At 46.8% G+C, this 16,693-nt stretch overlaps 1 protein-coding gene across 3 annotated transcripts in view; it reads right to left on the reverse strand.

Annotated features, from left to right (window-relative positions):
* Nucleotides 1-16,693, reverse strand: part of LOC132396949 (chloride channel protein ClC-Ka-like) — a 227,762-nt gene that overhangs the window by 49,118 nt on the left and 161,951 nt on the right. For all 3 annotated transcript variants that reach the window (XM_059975112.1, XM_059975111.1, XM_059975113.1), the window contains 2 exons: nucleotides 9,746-9,925; nucleotides 6,966-7,035 (listed from right to left, as the gene is read on the reverse strand). In XM_059975112.1, the coding sequence (XP_059831095.1) occupies nucleotides 6,966-7,035; nucleotides 9,746-9,925 (250 nt within the window). The remainder of the gene's footprint in view (nucleotides 1-6,965; nucleotides 7,036-9,745; nucleotides 9,926-16,693) is intronic.

Consider the following 16,693-nt stretch of genomic DNA (forward strand, 5'->3'; position numbering starts at 1 on the left):
CTGAACCTGGTGGTATGTGCTTTTGGGCTTTTGTATCTTCTGCCTGATGGGAGAGGTGAGAAGAGAGGATGCCTGGGGTGGGTAATGTCTTTGATTATGTTGGCTGTTACCCACTGTTATTGAGGCAGCGATACCCTAGCCACAACAGACAGGATCTCTGGTTGCCACCCACTTCAACTCTGCTTCACATTCCCATTCGGATATGTCCAGACATGGCCTCCTCTACTGTGACGATGAGGCCAAACTCAGGTTGGAGGAGCAACACCTCATATACTGTCTGGGTAGCCTCCAGCCCCTTGGCATGAACATTGAATTCTCCAACTTCTGGAATTCCTTCCCCCTCCCTTCCCCCATCCCAGTTTCACTCTGCCTCCTCCTCCAGCTGCCTATCACCTCCCTCATGGTTCTGCCTTCTTCTACTGCCCATAGTGCTTTCCCCTCACATTTCTTCTTCACTTTTCCTGCCTATCCCCTCCCTGCTTCCCCTCCCCACCCCTTGATTTTCCCCTTACTGGTTTTTCACCTGGCATCTACCAGCCTTCTCCTTCCCACCCTCCCCCCACCTTCTTTATAGGGTCCCTGCCCCCTCCCCCTTCAGTCCTGATGAAGGGTCTCGATTGAAATGTTGACTGTTCGTTTCCACGGATGCTGCCTGACCTGCTGAGTTCCTCTAGCGTGTTGCTTTGACCCCAGCATCTGCAGAATACTTTGTGTTCACCCTAGCCATTTATGCCCAGTACCGTATCTGCACTCCATGCTGGCCCTTCAGATCCATCCTGAGTCGTCTTACACAGCCCTGGGCTGGTCCAGTCAGGACAACATTAGGTTAGGTGCAAGATCTGGTCGCCTTCCCCAGAAGGCTGGTACGGCAGGCAACATTCTCTCCCAGATGCTTGACGGTGTGGATCCTTTTTGAGGAGACGCTGCATGGGAGACTTTGCCAGAGGACACTGACTGGTCCGGCTCTGCGCAGCGTTGCCGAGTGGTCGGTGCAGTGCTCCTCATGCTCACAGATCCTGTATTTGTGAGTGCCAGCAGCTCAGTCTGGTCGTGTCCATTGCGTGGATCGACAGGAAGAAGTGCTGGTACAGGTGAGACAGCTTGCGCAGAATCTGGGAGTCCGCCGAGGAAGGCTGGCGGGCAAGCTGAGTAGGAGCTGGAGGTGGAAGTTGCCACCCGGCTGGACTGGTGTGAGTCTCACAGAGACCACCTGACAGTCAGGGACAACCAGTCACCTCCGTGCTGTCAGGTTCCAGACGAAGCAGTGGGCTTCTCCCCTGGGTGAGCTGATGCACTTGGGTCCCCGCCCCGGTCTGGAGTCTCCTGACCGAGGAGGATGTCTATCATTGGTGAATGTGACTAACCGCCTGAAGACTTCTCAGAGATACTTGGATGTAGAGCGTCCTTCCAGATAAAATGGACTCTTGACCTCTCAGTCTTCCTCATTGTGGCCCTTGCACCTTATTGTCCGCCTGTACTGTGCTTTCTTTGTAAAGGTGCAACAAGATTTCAATTTCAGGTTCGATTCCCTGGAATCGACAGCAGGTTCAGTTCCCGCTGCTGTCTTTAAGGAGTTTGCATTTTCTCCCTGTGACCATGTGGACGTCCTCCCTCATTCCAAAGCCATATGGGTTTGAGTTAGTGAGTTGTGGGCATGCTATGTTGGCACCATTGGTTCCTTAAAGTTGTTTTAGCTGGGGGAGGTAATGGGGAGCTCCCACTGCCTACTAAATGCCCCCAGTGGTGTGCGCCTGAAAACCGTCCAGCTTCTGGCTTTCATGTGTGGCTTAGCTACTAAGCCTAGCGGAACCATTTTGCCGGAGCGGGGCAAAGGCAGGTTACTGGCGCCTTAAACCCAGTCACTTTGGGTAGATGGGGCTCGTCAGCTGTGGGTGGCAGCTCAAAAATAGGAGATATACCCCGGGGCAAAAATCTGGAGCTGGAGTCCCTATGAACTACGTTGAGTTCAATGCTGACTGACAACTGCTGTGATGCTGCTGGTGCCAAACTGTGCTGTTCCTTTGGGTTCATCAGATGTGTGGAGAGGGGGAGCTTGCTACATGGACAACAGCTTGCTCTCCATATCGTACTGCCCAGGCTTGCGTATCTAGACAGCCAGGATGCAACATCCATGGTTGACCCCGACTGCTGGAGGCCATGTATACTGTATGTAGTGTAATCCTGTTTGGATTGATAATGGACACATTTCACTGTATGTTTGTTTGTAGGTGTGACAAACAAAACGAACCTTTTAACACTTCATTCCGCATTCTGTTCTTGTTTTCCCTTGTACTACCTCAAAGCATTGATGTGCTGAAATGATCTATACGGGTGGCACGCAAAACAAGGCTTTTCACTGTGCCTTGGTATGTGCGACAATATTGAACCAATCTAATTTACTGATAGTACTTCCTTCCAGCAGAGGCTGAATGACACGCAGCTCCCAACTGCTTTGCGGGAGTTGCCTGCCTGTTTCAGACGCAGTGACACAGTCACTTCCATTCAGAATGAACCCCCGTACCCCCATCTTTTGAGGGAAGTGCTCTGGCTGCCTGGCTGGACGGATGAAGGGACAGACCAGGTGGTGGAGGCGTGAGGGCCCATGGCCAAAATCTCTGGCCATCCTGTCACAACGGCTGTCAGGCTGGGATGGGCGGGGTGGGGGGAGGGGCGACCTAGGCAGGGCTGGAAGCTGTAATTTGTCATCGGACCCAGGCCCCAAAACCCCTCCGCGGAAACCAGTCTCACGCAACATGGGTCATCTCCCAGGAATGGCCTCAGTGTCATCGGCACGCAGTGCAGAGGTATTTCCTGTATGGGTGCCCCTGCACACTCTCCAGTCCTGTGCCCTTCTGCTCTATAATGACTGTGTGGTCAGATGCTGTTCTGGCTCCATTCTAAATCAGGGGTTCCCAATCTTTCTTTATACCACGGACCAATACCATTAAGCAAGGGATCCGTGGCCCCCAGGTTGGGAACCCCTGATCTAAACGTTCGCAAATGATATGGGTCCTAGCTCAGATAATGATGAGTCAGAATACAGGAAGGAGGTTGAGATCCTTGTGACATGGCATCATGACAATGACCTTTACCTCAATGTCAGCAAAAGGAAAGAGCTGGTCAGAAAAGCGGGTTGGTGGTACACACTCTCCTGTCTATATCAATGGTGCTGAGAGCTTCAAGTACCTAGGAATGAACTTCAACATCCTCTTCCAACCATGAACTCACCTACGCTTCTACTTCCTCAGGAGGCTAAGGAAATTTGACATGTCCCCGTCGACTCGTACCAAATTTTTATCGATGCACCATAGAAAGCGTTCTGTCTGGCTATACAACAGCTTGGTACGGCAACTGCCCCGCCCGTTATCACAAGAAACTGCAGAAAATTGTCGACACAGATCTGTCCCTCCATGGACTCTGTCTACACACCTCGCTGCCTCAGTGAAGAAGCTGGCAAAATTAAAGACCCTCACTCATCCCGGACATTCTCTTGTTTCCCCTCTTCCCCCATTGAGCAGAAGATACAAAAGCTTGAGAGCACGTACCATCAGGCTCAAAGCCAGCTCCGATCTCATTGTTATCCGACTCTTGAATTGACCTCTTGTACGATAAGATGGACTCTTGACCTCACAATTTACCTTATTATGATCTTGCACCTTACTGTTTGCCTGCGCCGCACTCTCTCTGTGATTATTACACTTTATCCCGCGTTGTTATTGTTTTACCTTGTTCTACCTCAATGCTCTGTGTAACGACCTGATTTCTATGGACAGTGTGCAAGCAAACTTTTGACTGTATCTCAGCACATGCAACAGTAATAAACCAATTCCAACACCCTTACCTGCATTCCAGACCCATTACAGGTTCCCTGTGGAGGTCTCTCCACACGGGACTCTTCCCTACCTTTACATCAGGATCTGGGGTGGAGAACACTGGACAGAGCATTGTGACACAACAGGTCTTTATGACCCCTGTACCACCTGTCATTTCTGCACCAGGAGGGGTCCATGTTCCAGTTATAGGAATACAAGAAAAAGAGCAGGGCCAGGCCATCTGGCCCATTGAACCTGTTCCATCACTCAATAAGATTATAACTGATCTGGCAATGGACTCAGCTCCATCCACCTGCCTTTATCATCAAAGTATGTATATATGATACAGACTCGAGATTTGTCTCCTAACAGGCAGCAACAAAACAGAAAAACCAAAAGAACCCATTTGAAAAATACCATCAAACACCACAAATTGCAGCAAAAAAAAATCAAATCATGTGAACAATAACCGTAAGTAAATAGCGTTCTGAGCTGAAGTCCATAAAGAGAGTCCGAGACCCATAGTTCGGCACAGAGCCCAGTAAACGTCACGGAGCAACAAACATCCCTCACCTTGGGCCCAAAACCTTGACCTTTTCAATGTGACCCGGTGCTTAAATTGTCATCGAAACATCGGGTTCAGTCGCTTGGATGCGCTCTGAGGCCTGGATCCCCACCACCTCGATTCAGCCCGGTGCTTAAATCGATTGAACCTCCGAACTTCCTTGCTCTCAGCTGTGGGCTCACTGCCTCACCTTGCTTTGGTTCTGTCACATGGAATTGCCTTCATGTCCAAAGGGAAGTTAAAGACTATTGCTTATGAGGACAGTTTGCCAGAAAAAGAGTGACTAACAAAGTTTTCAGATGTTTTCCTATTTCATTGGTCTCCAGCCAGGTCTCTGAGATTCATCAGCACCATCTTAAACTGAAGTTTTCTGACTAAACAAAACTCTATCTAACTACATCTTAAATATATTTAATGAGAAGCCTTGGGCAGAGAATTCTACAGGTTCACTACTCTCTGGGAAAAGCAGTTTCTCCTAATCTCCAACCGAATTCTACTCCCCTGAAACATTAGGCCAACTCCCCTAGTTTTAGGCTCACCTACCAGTGAAAACAACTTTCCTCTCTATCCTATTAGTCTCTATCTTATTTATCTCTCATAATTTTACACATTCCTCTCAGATCTCCTCTCATTCTTCTGAATTGCAGTCAGTACAGTCCCAGGTGACTCAGTCTCTTTTTATAGGCTAAACCCCTCATCTCCAGAATCAACCTGAGGGTCTGAAGGAATGGATCATCATTTCAGCCCTGCTCCCTGACATTTGGGCATTCGGTATCATGATGTGCACAGACAATACCAGAACCCAGATGTGGAGGACGATCAAACTCCAACGTAGAGATGGCAGTGAGAGCTCATTCACAATAATTCCAGAGAACGTCTGCAGAGTGACATCGTGAGATGTAAATTCTCAAAACTAGGACCCCGTGACTAGAGCTAATCAGGCATCCACTTAAATAATATGAGTACCATGGAATCCCAGAGCCAATCAAAATAAAGTTAATAAGTTTAAACAGACCACTTGACAAAGAGCAAGTCACTCAAGAAAAAAAATTAATAATTCTCATTAAACAACAATGAACCATTTCAGGTGCTCTAAAACCCTCAGAGCTCAGTGCTCTCCAGTGCCCTGCGCAGAGAAGAAGAACTCGTTAGGTTGGGGGTGGAGGGATCATAGAAAAAACAAAAACACACAAATGACCTGTCATAAAAGTTTTAAGAGCAGTGTCAATACTGAATAAAAATAAAGAGAGTAAAGTGTTAACCCACACAGAGTGAATTCCCTCAACACTGTCCCATCACACACTCCCGGGGTCAGACACAGAGTGAAGCTCCCTCTACACTGTCCCATCACACACTCCCAGGGTCAGACACAGAGTGAATCTCCCTCTACACTGTCCCATCACACACTCCCAGGGTCAGACACAGAGTGAAGCTCCCTCTACACTGTCCCATCACACACTCCCAGGGTCAGACACAGAGTGAAGCACCCTCTACACTGTCCCATCACACACTCCCGGGGTCAGACACAGAGTGAAGCTCCCTCTACACTGTCCCATCACACACTCCCAGGGTCAGACACAGAGTGAAACTCCCTCTACACTGTCCCATCACACACTCCCAGGGTCAGACACAGAGTGAAGCTCCCTCTACACTGTCCCATCACACACTCCCAGGGTCAGACACAGAGTGAAGCTCCCTCTACACTGTCCCATCAGACACTCCCAGGGTTAGACACAGAGTGAATCTCCCTCTACACTGTCCCATCACACACTCCCAGGGTCAGACACAGAGTGAAGCTCCCTCTACACTGTCTCATCACACACTCCCAGGGTCAGATACTGAGTGAAGCTTCCTCTGCACTGTCCCATCACATACTCCCAGGGTCAGACAGAGTGAAGCTCCCTCCACACCGTCCCATCACACACGCCCAGGGTCAGACACAGAGTGAAGCTCCCTCCACACTGTCCCATCACACACTCCCAGGGTCAGACACTGAATGAAGCTCCCTCTACACTGTCCCATCACACACTCCCAGGGTCAGAAACAGAGTGAATCTCCCTCTACACTGTCCCATCACACACTCCCGGGGTCAGACACAGAGTGAATCTCCCTCTACACTGTCCCATCACACACTCCCAGGGTCAGACACAGAGTGAAGCTCCCTCTACACTGTCCCATCACACACTCCCAGGGTCAGACACAGAGTGAATCTCCCTCTACACTGTCCCATCACACACTCCCGGGGTCAGACACAGAGTGAAGCTCCCTCTACACTGTCCCATCACACACTCCTGGGGTCAGACACAGAGTGAAGCTCCCTCCACACTGTCCCATCAGACACTCCCATAATGTAAAGGTCCCCTTACACTGTCCAAAAAGAGGAAACAAAATGTAGTTTGGTACAGAGCTTAATACTATGAATTTGACAATAGCATCTGAACACACTTTCCAAGAGAGGTGTGTTGTTAATTGGCCATTCCCGACTGCCTGAATTTTCAGATCTGTGTTAACTGCCAGGTTTGAATGACATCAAATATTTACCCTTGGTGCTGGGAGTTGGGTCTGGCCAGTGCCTCTGCAGAACTCACCGTAAACAAACACAGGCAGGAAATAACCAGCGGGAAGCACCATTGTTGTGGCCAGCAACAGCATGAAGAACTAGGACGAGAAAAGAGAGAGGTCAAGGGCAACTTGTATCTGATTCCCAGACTGTTGTGGTTCTGTTGTGAGGTGTTAGGGGAGATGCCATGACATTGGACTGGAGGTTCTGAGTGGGAGACACAAGTTCAAATCCCAGCAGCACAGCTAAGCAGTCATAGAATCATGTCACACAGAAACAGGCTCTTTGGCCCATCTAGTCCATGCAGATATGATCTGCCTAGTTGCTTCTACCTGCCTCCAGATCATATCCATTCAAACTCCTCTCCTCCAAAGTTCTCTTGATTGTCACAATTGAACACTTCTCTACCACTTTTGCTTGCAGCTCATTCCACTCTCCTACCACTCTTTGAGCCTCAGGTTTCCCTTCAATATTTCACCTTTCACCCTAAACCTATGATCCCTACTTTTAGTCTCACCAACCGGAGGGGAAAAAACTTGCATGCATTTTCACCCTTTCTGTACCCCTCATAACTTTGTATACCTCTATGAGGCCTCCCCTCATTCTCCTGCAATCCTGGGAATAAAATCATAACCTGTTCCACCTTTCCTTTTAACTCAGGTCCTAAATTCCGGGCTATATCCTTGTAAGTTTTCTCTGCACTCTCTCAAATTTATCGCTATCTTTCCTGTAAGTAGATGACCAGAAATGCTGCACATAAAATACACTAAATCTAGCCTCACCAATGTCAACATAATACCCCATCTCCTGTACTCCTGTTCTGCTTTATGAAGACTTTACGAAAGCTCTCTTTACAACCCTATCTATCTGTGATACCACTTTTAAGGAATTGCGGATCTGTATTCACAGATCCCTCTGTTCTACTTCACTCCTCAGTGCTCTGCCTCCGACCATGTAAATCTTGGTTTGTCCTCCCAAAGTGTAACATCTCACACTTGTCTCCATTAAATTCCACCTGCTACGTTTCAGCCCATCTTCCCAGCTGGTCCAGATCCTGCTGCAAGCTTTGTTAGTCCTTCCCACTGTCCGCTACGCTCCCAATCTTGGTGTCATCACAAATTTGCTGATCCAGTTTACCATGTTACAATCTAATTCTTTAATATAGATGACAAACAATAAAGGACCCAACACCTATCCCTGCAGTGTACCACTAGTCGTAGGCCTCCAGTTAGAGATACACCTACTCTCTGAATTCTTCCGTTGAGCTAATATTGGATCCAATTTACTACTTCTTCCATTGTGGGACTTATTCAAAAGCCTTGCTGAAGTCCATCTAGTCAATATCCACTGTCTTTCCTTCATCGATCTTCTTGGTGATCTCCTTGAAAAAGTCTATAAGACTGGTTAGACATGACTTACTATGCAAAAAGCCATGTTGACTATCCTTGATTGAGCCCTGCCTTTCTAACTACTTATACACCCTCTCTCTAGTGTGATTGGAGGGGTGGGTGATGTCTTAGGGGGCTCAGAACTCGCCAAGGTGTGGGCAAAGGGAGACAGCTCCTGACTTTCACGTTTGGCTTAGCTACTAAGCCCAGAGGAACTGTTTCTATTGACAAGAGAAGGGGCAAAGGCTGGTTACAGGTGCTTTAAAATCAGTCGCTTCAAGCAGATGAGGCCCGTTGGCCATGATTGGCAGTTCATGTGGGAGAAGGAAAGCTCTGATCTCAAACTTGCTCTGTTTTGCAGCTGTACTCACTCACGGGGGAGGCTTTGGGACCAAACCCCGAGGAAAAATCCTCTATTGAGTTCAACACTGACTGGCAACTCCTGCGATGCTGCTGGTGCCAAGCTGAATCGGTCTCTGCCGTTCGTTTGGTTTCATCAGCTTGCTACATAGGCAAAAGCTTGCTCTCCATATTGTACTGCCCTGGCAAAGCGTGTTACATAGATAGCTACAATGCAATATCCATGGTCAACCCCAATCAACAGAGAGCAAGGAGGCTTTGGAGAGCATGCTGAAGAGGTTCACTAGGATGTTGCCTAGAATAGAGAGCATGTGTTATAAGGAGAGTCTGGACAAACATGGACTGTTTGCTCCAGAGCAGAAAAGCCTGAAGGGAGACGTGTAGGCCAAGATTTTTTACAGTGAGTCATGGGTGCCTGAATTGGATTGCCAAGGAAGGTGGTGGAGGCAGATACAATAGAGGCATTTGAGAGGCTGTTAGAAACATGAACATGCAGAGGTGGAGGGAGAAGGGCCAGGTTCAAAGTTCAAAATTCAAAGGTCAAAGTAAATTTATTATAAAAGTACATATTTGTCACCGTTACAACCCTGAGGTTCATTTTCTTGTACTCAATAATTCCATAGAATAATAACCATGACAGAATCAATGGAAGGCCACACCAACTTGGATGTTCAGCCAGAAAAGAGAGCAAACTGTGCAAAGGTAACAAGAAATAAATAATAATATATAAATAAGCAATGAATATTGAGAAAGTGAGTCCATAGATACTGGGAACATGTCAATGAAGGGTTGAGTGAAGCTGAGTGAAGGCAGAAGGGATTTGGTTTAATTTAGCTTTGTGTTTAGCACAGACATTGTGGGCCGAAGGGCCAGTTCTGGAGCTTCACTGTTCTATGTTCTACAATGGGCCAGTTAGCACCTGCCATGCTGTGGATTTCTGTGATCCACAGGATGATGGTCTTCGTTCCGTTTCCACAGAGCAAAGATGCCTGTGCGTGTATTTGTTTAACGTGTACTTGATGTTGCATACCATGATGTTAATAGAAGTGTAGGGGATTACCTTGAGAATTATGAAGAAGGTCAACATTTCCAGTGAGGACAGCCTGGGGTGGGTCCATTGAAGCCACTTAGCGTTGTAGGTGGGGAAGGGAGGCTGCCTGCTGCCGTTCAGTAACCTCTGCTCATCGGAGCCCCACGTTCGGTTGTCGAAGAATGTTTCCAGGTGTTCCTTCATGGACAGCTGAAGCCGAAAGCACTTGGGCTTAAAATTGACATATTACCACAGCTGGGCATGAATCTGCTTGTACCTACAGTACTGTGCAAAAGTCTCAGGCACATACATATTGCTTGGGTGCCTAAGACTTTTGCACAGTACTGTAGTAATTTTATGTATTGCACTGTACTGCTGCCACAAAAAATACAAATTTCATGAGATATATGAATGATAATAAATCTGATTCTGATCTGGGTCTCTATTGTGGACTGAGAGTGGGAAGGGGGCAGAGAGAGGGGAATCATGGTTGGGGAAAGGGGAAGAGAGAGAGGCGGGAGCAGGAAGCACCAGAGAGACATTCTGTAATGATCAATAAACCAATTGGAATCAAATGACCTTTCTTTGTGTTTCAGGACTGGGTGTGTCTGCACCCACACCAACCAACCACCCCCCCCACCCTTGGCACACCCTCTCTACCACCTGTCCCACACTCCTCCCTGAGGGAGCACTGCACCCTCACCATTCCCAACATCTTTTGTTCCTGCCGGATTTACAAACTGGCTCTCCACTCCACGTTGACAAAATCCTTAGGCACCCTAGCTCTATATATGTGTATATACTGTATGATATATCATGGGCTGCAAGTACCTCACAGCTCTGTCAAAGTCAGTTCAATGCCAACCTCCGGTGGTGTGTGCGCGCGGTTTGCATATTCTCTCTGTGACCGCTTGGGTTTCCCTCGTGAGCTCTGACTTCCTCCCGCATCGCCAAGAATCAGAATCAGAAACAGGTTTAATATCAACAGTATATAAATATATCATCGAGCTAAATAAGTAGTGCAAAAACAGAAATTAAAAACGAGGTAGTGTTCATCGGTTCGATGTCCACTCAGAAACAGGATAGAAGAGGGGAAGAAGCTGTTCCTGAATTGTCGAGTGTGTGCCTTTAGGCTTCTGTACCTCCTTCCTGGTGGTAACAATGAGAAGAGGGCATGACCTGGATGATAGGGCGCTGCCTTTCCGAGCATCGCTCCTTGAAGAGTCCTTGGATATTACGGAGGCTCGTACCCATGATGGAGCTGACTAAGTTTACCACTCTCTGCAGCTTATTTCCATCCTGTGTAGTATTTCCCCCACCCCCAATACATGATGGCAAGGCAGCCAGTTAGAATGCTCTCTGTGATACATCTATAGAAGTTTTCAAGTGTTTTAGGTAACAAACCAAATCTCTTCAAACTCCTAATGAGATATAACTTCTGCCGTGCCTTCTTTATAACTACATCGATATGTTGGAACCAGGTTAGATCCTCAGAGATATTGACACCAGGAACTTGAAACTGTTTACTCTCTCCACTTTGCATCCTTCTATGAGGATTGGTTTGTGTTCCCTCATCTTACCCTTTCTGAAGTCCACAATGTCTTATTGACATTGAGTGCAAGGTTGTTGTTTGACACCACTCAACTAGCTGGTATATCTCACTCCTGTATGCCCTCTTGTCTCCATCTGAGATTCTGCCAACGATTGTTGTATCATAAGCAAATTTATAGATGGTATCTGAGCCATGCCTAGCCACACAGTCATGTGCATGCAGAGAGTAGAGCAGTCGGCTAAGAACACATCCCTGAGGTGTGCTAGTATTGATTGTCAGTGAAGAGGAGATATAACCACCAAGCTACACAGATTGTGGTCTTCTGATTAGGAAGGTGAGGATCCACGTGCAGAGGGAGGTACAGAGACCTAGGTTCTGTAGTTTATCGATCAGGACTGTAGGATGTTAAGCGATGAGCTATAGTCAATGAACAGCTTCTTGACATCGGTATTTGTATTGCCCAGGTGATCCAAGCCTGTGTGGGGAGCCATTGAGATTGCACATACTGTAGACCTATTGTGGCAATAGGCAAATTGTAGTGGGTCCAGGTCCTAGTTAGCTAGTTGGTAGGTTAATTGGCTGTTGTAAATTACCTTGCGTATGAGGAGGGGGTCAACAGGAGAATTGACAGGCAAATGAGATATAATGGCTTCCAGGGAAACAAATGTGGTTGGGGGGGGGGGGAGATGAAGGGTATAAGATCTTCTGATGGCTGGCATAGACTTCAAGGGCCAAATGGCCTCCTTTGCCATTGTGAGGAAGTAAGTTATGGTCTCAGGAACATTTTTCAAAGGATATTCCTGTATCTAGCTTGATAAAGGTACCTATAGACTCAAGTCTGTCTCAGACTAGAGACAGGAACACTTCGTATTATGAAATAGTATTTCTCCATACCCAATGTGACCCCAGTGATGCTCGAGAGGGCAACATTGTGGTCATGGTGGGTATGAAGAAAGAACCGCACAAAATGAGCAAGCTTCCAGCATCACCGATTTATTGAAACAGTCCCTACTTTTAATTGGTTGTCGTCCTATATCAAAGAAATGTCCATAAAGTGGGGTTGTAGTAAGCTGCATGCCTACGTGTCAGTATCCAGTGACATCACTAAATGATGGTCTGCCCTGTGAAATGACTGAATTCAATGCTACTAAGAAGGCACGTGGTATATTGGTCATTAGTCACAGGGCTGAGTTCTGGAGATGCAAAGTAATTTTGCAGCTCTATTAAAAAAATGAGTCAGACCACAACTGGAATATTGTGTTGAGTTCTGCTCGCCTCATTACAGGAAGGATGTGGAAGCTTTGGAGCTGGTGCTGAGGAGATTTACCAGGTTGCTGTCTGGATTAGAGAGCATGAGTTATGAGGGGAGGTTGAGTGAGCTAGAGCTTTACTTTTTGGAGTGAAAGAGAATGAGAGGTGATTGATAGAGGTGTACAGGATGATAAGAGGCATAGATTGAGTGGACAGCTAGAGACTTTCTGCCAGGATGGAAATGGGTAATACTTTTAAGATAATTGGGGGAAAGTATAGAAGGGATGTCAGAGATAACTTCTTTATACAGGGAGTGGTGGGTATGTGGAACAGCCTGAAGGGTGGTGGTAGAGGCAGATACATTAGAGATATTTAAGAAACTCTTAGGTAGGCACATGGATGATGGAAAAGTGGACAGCTTTATGGGAGGAGGGGTTAGATTGACCTTGGAGTAGGTTAAAAGATTTTCACCACATTATGGACTGAAGGACTGTTGTATGTCCTATGTTCTATGATGTAAGTGGGCGATTAGGTTAAGAACTGGACTTGGTTGCCTTCAGTTACTCTGGGTGGAAAGGAGGGGTTCCTTCTTAACAAGCTAACTGCAAATGCAATGTACCAATCGTTCAGCTCTTTGAGTTCACTCTGCTATTCAGAACTAAACAGTAAACTCCAAGACGTGGGCCTCAATACCCCCTTGTGTAATTGGATCCTGGATTTCCTCACTTGCAGACCCCAGTCAGTCAGATTGGCAAAAACATCTCCTCCACAATCTGTGTCAGTGCAGTTGCGCCACAGGGCTGTGTGCTTGGCCCCCCTGCTCTTGTTTTGCACCTATGATTGTGCGGCTAAGTTCAGCTCCAACACCAGATACAAGTTTGCTAATGGCACCACTGTTGTGGGCTGTATCAAAGATGGCGTTGAATCAGTATGCAGGAGGGAGGTTGAGAACTTTACTGAGTGTTGTAATAACAACAACCTCTCACTGATAGTAGACTTCAGGAGAGGGAAAAAGTGCTCCTGGAGCCAGTAGTCATCCAAGGATCAGAGGTGGGGAAGGTGAGTAAATTTAAATTCCTGGGTGTCACCATCTCAGAGGACCTGTCCTGGACTCATCATATAAATATAATTGCGAAGAAAGCACAGCACTGCCTTTACTTCCTCAGGAGTCTGTGGAGATTTGGCATGTCAGCAAAAACCTTAGCAAACTTCTACAGAAGTTCGAAGGGTCAAAGGTTCACTTATTATTGACGTATACAACTCTGAAATTATTCTTCTCCAGATAGGCCAGAAACCAAGAAAGAAAAGAACATAAACCCCCAAATCCCTGCTCCCTGCACAAAAAAACAAACAAAAGTGGAACAGGGACATTGACCCCCACCCCCACCCCCAAATCCTCCTCCCCTGCACACAAAAAAATGAGAAAGTTTGGAGGGAAAAACACAAAATATAAAAAAACCGTAAGACTGAAAAAAATGTCCACAGTCCAAATCCACCTGCAAAACACAGAAAACCTGGGCGACATTTCCCTCTCCATTGCAGAGCAATCTCACCAGAAATAAAAATATAATCTCTCCTCTCTGTACACAGTGATCCCCAGTGATAAAAAGGCAGGCAGCCGGTGTTTCAACCTCCTTCGTCACTTTAATTGGCAAACATAGAAATCTACAGCACATTACAGGCCTTTCGGCCCACAATGTTGAGCCGATCACGCAACCTACTCTAGAAACCGCCTAGAATTACCCTACCACATAGCCCTCTATTTTTCGAAGCTCCACGTACCTACCTAAGAGTCCCTTAAAAGACCCTATTGTATCCGCCTCAGTACCGTAGCCAGCAGTGCATTCCACTCACCCTCCACTGTCAGTGTGGAAAATTTACCTCTGACATCCCCTCTGTGCTTACTTCCAAGCACCTTAAAACTATGCCCCCCCTCGTTTTAGCCACTTCAGCCCTGGGGAAAAAAGCCTAATGGCGAACAATGGAAACTTTAATAATCAAAATGGAGTTTAACATCGGCTTGCAGCCTTCTTGCCACGAGGTTCCCGAATGCTGCCTCTGCCTCCCGGAATTCCCTTGGAGTCTGCGGTGCACTGAAACACCCAGACGATCTCCACACCGAAAATTACAGGCTCCAACAGTCCCAGAATCGCATTCAAGATGAAAATCAATTGTAAAAGACATTAAAGAAGCAACATACGTGGTTTCATGATCTATCCAGAAGATGTCGACTGAAGGAGTGTATTCAGCCTAGTACGTCACAGGTAAATCCTCCCAACCACTGAACTTATCTACTGAAACATTACTATGGAAAAGCAGCATCCACCATCAAATATCCTCACCACCCAGGCCATGCTCCTTCCTTGCTCCTGCCATCAGGTAGGAAGTACAGGAGCCTCAGGACTTGCACCACCAGGTTCAAGAGCAGTTACTACCCCTCGACCATCAGGCTCTTGAACAAAAGGGGATAACTACACTCATTTAAGGATTCTGTTATCTTGTTATTATTATTATCATTATTTATTGCTATTTATTTATTATCTGCATTTCCACAGTTTGTTTACAGTTCCTGATGTTTACAGATCCTGTCTACAGTTCCCGTTCTATAGATTTGCTAAGTATGCCTGCAGAAAAAGAATCTAGTGTTGTGTCTGGTGAAATAAATGTACTCTGATAATAAATTTTACTTTGAACATTGAACGTTGAAGATTGATCCTCTATCCCAGGAGCTTATGCCTGTCTCTCTGCTTGCCTCTTGAGGCTTGCTTGTCTTGTAATCTATCCAGCTCTTTCGTAAACTTCTGTGTCCATTGGTAATATGGAGTTGGTACAAGTTCAACAGTGACTGATGGAGATACTTCAAATCCTTAGGACTGTGATCCTTGGTTCTCAACCCACTCCGGTCAGGGGAAATGTTTCCCTGTCAGAACTTCAGTGAGATCTCCTCTCATTCTTCTAAACTCTAACTGTCCCAAGTTGTACAAAGTTCCCTTAAGAAAGCATCTTGCCATCCCCGGATCCAGTCTGTGGACTAAGAAATGATCTCAGACACAAGAGATTCTGCAGATGCTGAGAATGTAGAGTGACATGCACAAAATGCTGGAGGACCTCAATGCGGCTCAATGGCTTGTCAGTCTTTGTGTGTAGTTTTTCATTGATTCTATTGTATTCTTCATTCTACTCTGAATGCCCACAAGAAAGTGAATCTCAGGGCAGTAGATGGTGACATATACCGTATTGTATGAGTCGGCATGTGGCCAAGTGGTTAAGGTGTTCGTCTAGTGATCTGAAGGTTGCTAGTTCGAGCCTTGGCTGAGATTGCGTGTGTGTCCTTGAGCAAGGCACTTAACCACACATTGCTCTGCGACGACACCGGTGCCAAGCTGTATGGGTCATAATTCCCTTCCCTTGGACATCATCGGTGGTGTGGAGAGGGGAAACTTGTAGCATGGGCAGCTCCCAGTCTTTCATACAACCCTGCTTTGTGCCCTGGAAACTTTCCAAGGTGCAAATCCATGGTCTCATGAGACTAACGGAGGCCTACATACCGTATTGTGTACCATAGGAACCAAGAAATGGTGAGAGTGGAGCGCTGTGGGAGGCCTGGTTGGATAGATGGTAGAGAAGGAGTGCCGGGGGTGGGGGGGCGGCATGGGTGCAGAGACACCCAGCCCTGAGAACCAGGCAAGGTCATTTGATTCCAAACAATTGGTTTACTGATCACTACAGAACATCCCTCTGGTGCTTCCCACTCCCTCCCCTCTCCCTTCCCGTTTTCCCAACCATGATTGCCCCCTCCCTGCCCCCTTCCCTCTCTCAGTTCACAATAGAGACCCAGATCAGAATCAGGTTTATCATCACTCACATATGTCATGAAATTTGTTTTTTGTGCAGTACATAAAGCTACTACAGTACTGTGCAAAAGCCTTGGGCTCCCTAGCTTAAACTTTTGCACAGTACCGTACATACTTTGGTAACATATTTACTTTGAACTTTATATTTCTATAGAAGCTACCCAACTTGCTGAGTTCCTCCAGCACTTTGTGTGTGCGACTCTCAGTAGAGTCCTTCATGGCAGCACCATCTGATAATGTTTAACAGCAGTGCCAATACCACATACTGGATCAGTTCAATCATTGCCTTTGGTCAATGGGGAGCTTGTAATCAGCTAAAGG

This window comes from Hypanus sabinus, chromosome 7 (assembly GCF_030144855.1).
Source record: "Hypanus sabinus isolate sHypSab1 chromosome 7, sHypSab1.hap1, whole genome shotgun sequence".
NCBI lineage: Eukaryota > Metazoa > Chordata > Chondrichthyes > Myliobatiformes > Dasyatidae > Hypanus > Hypanus sabinus.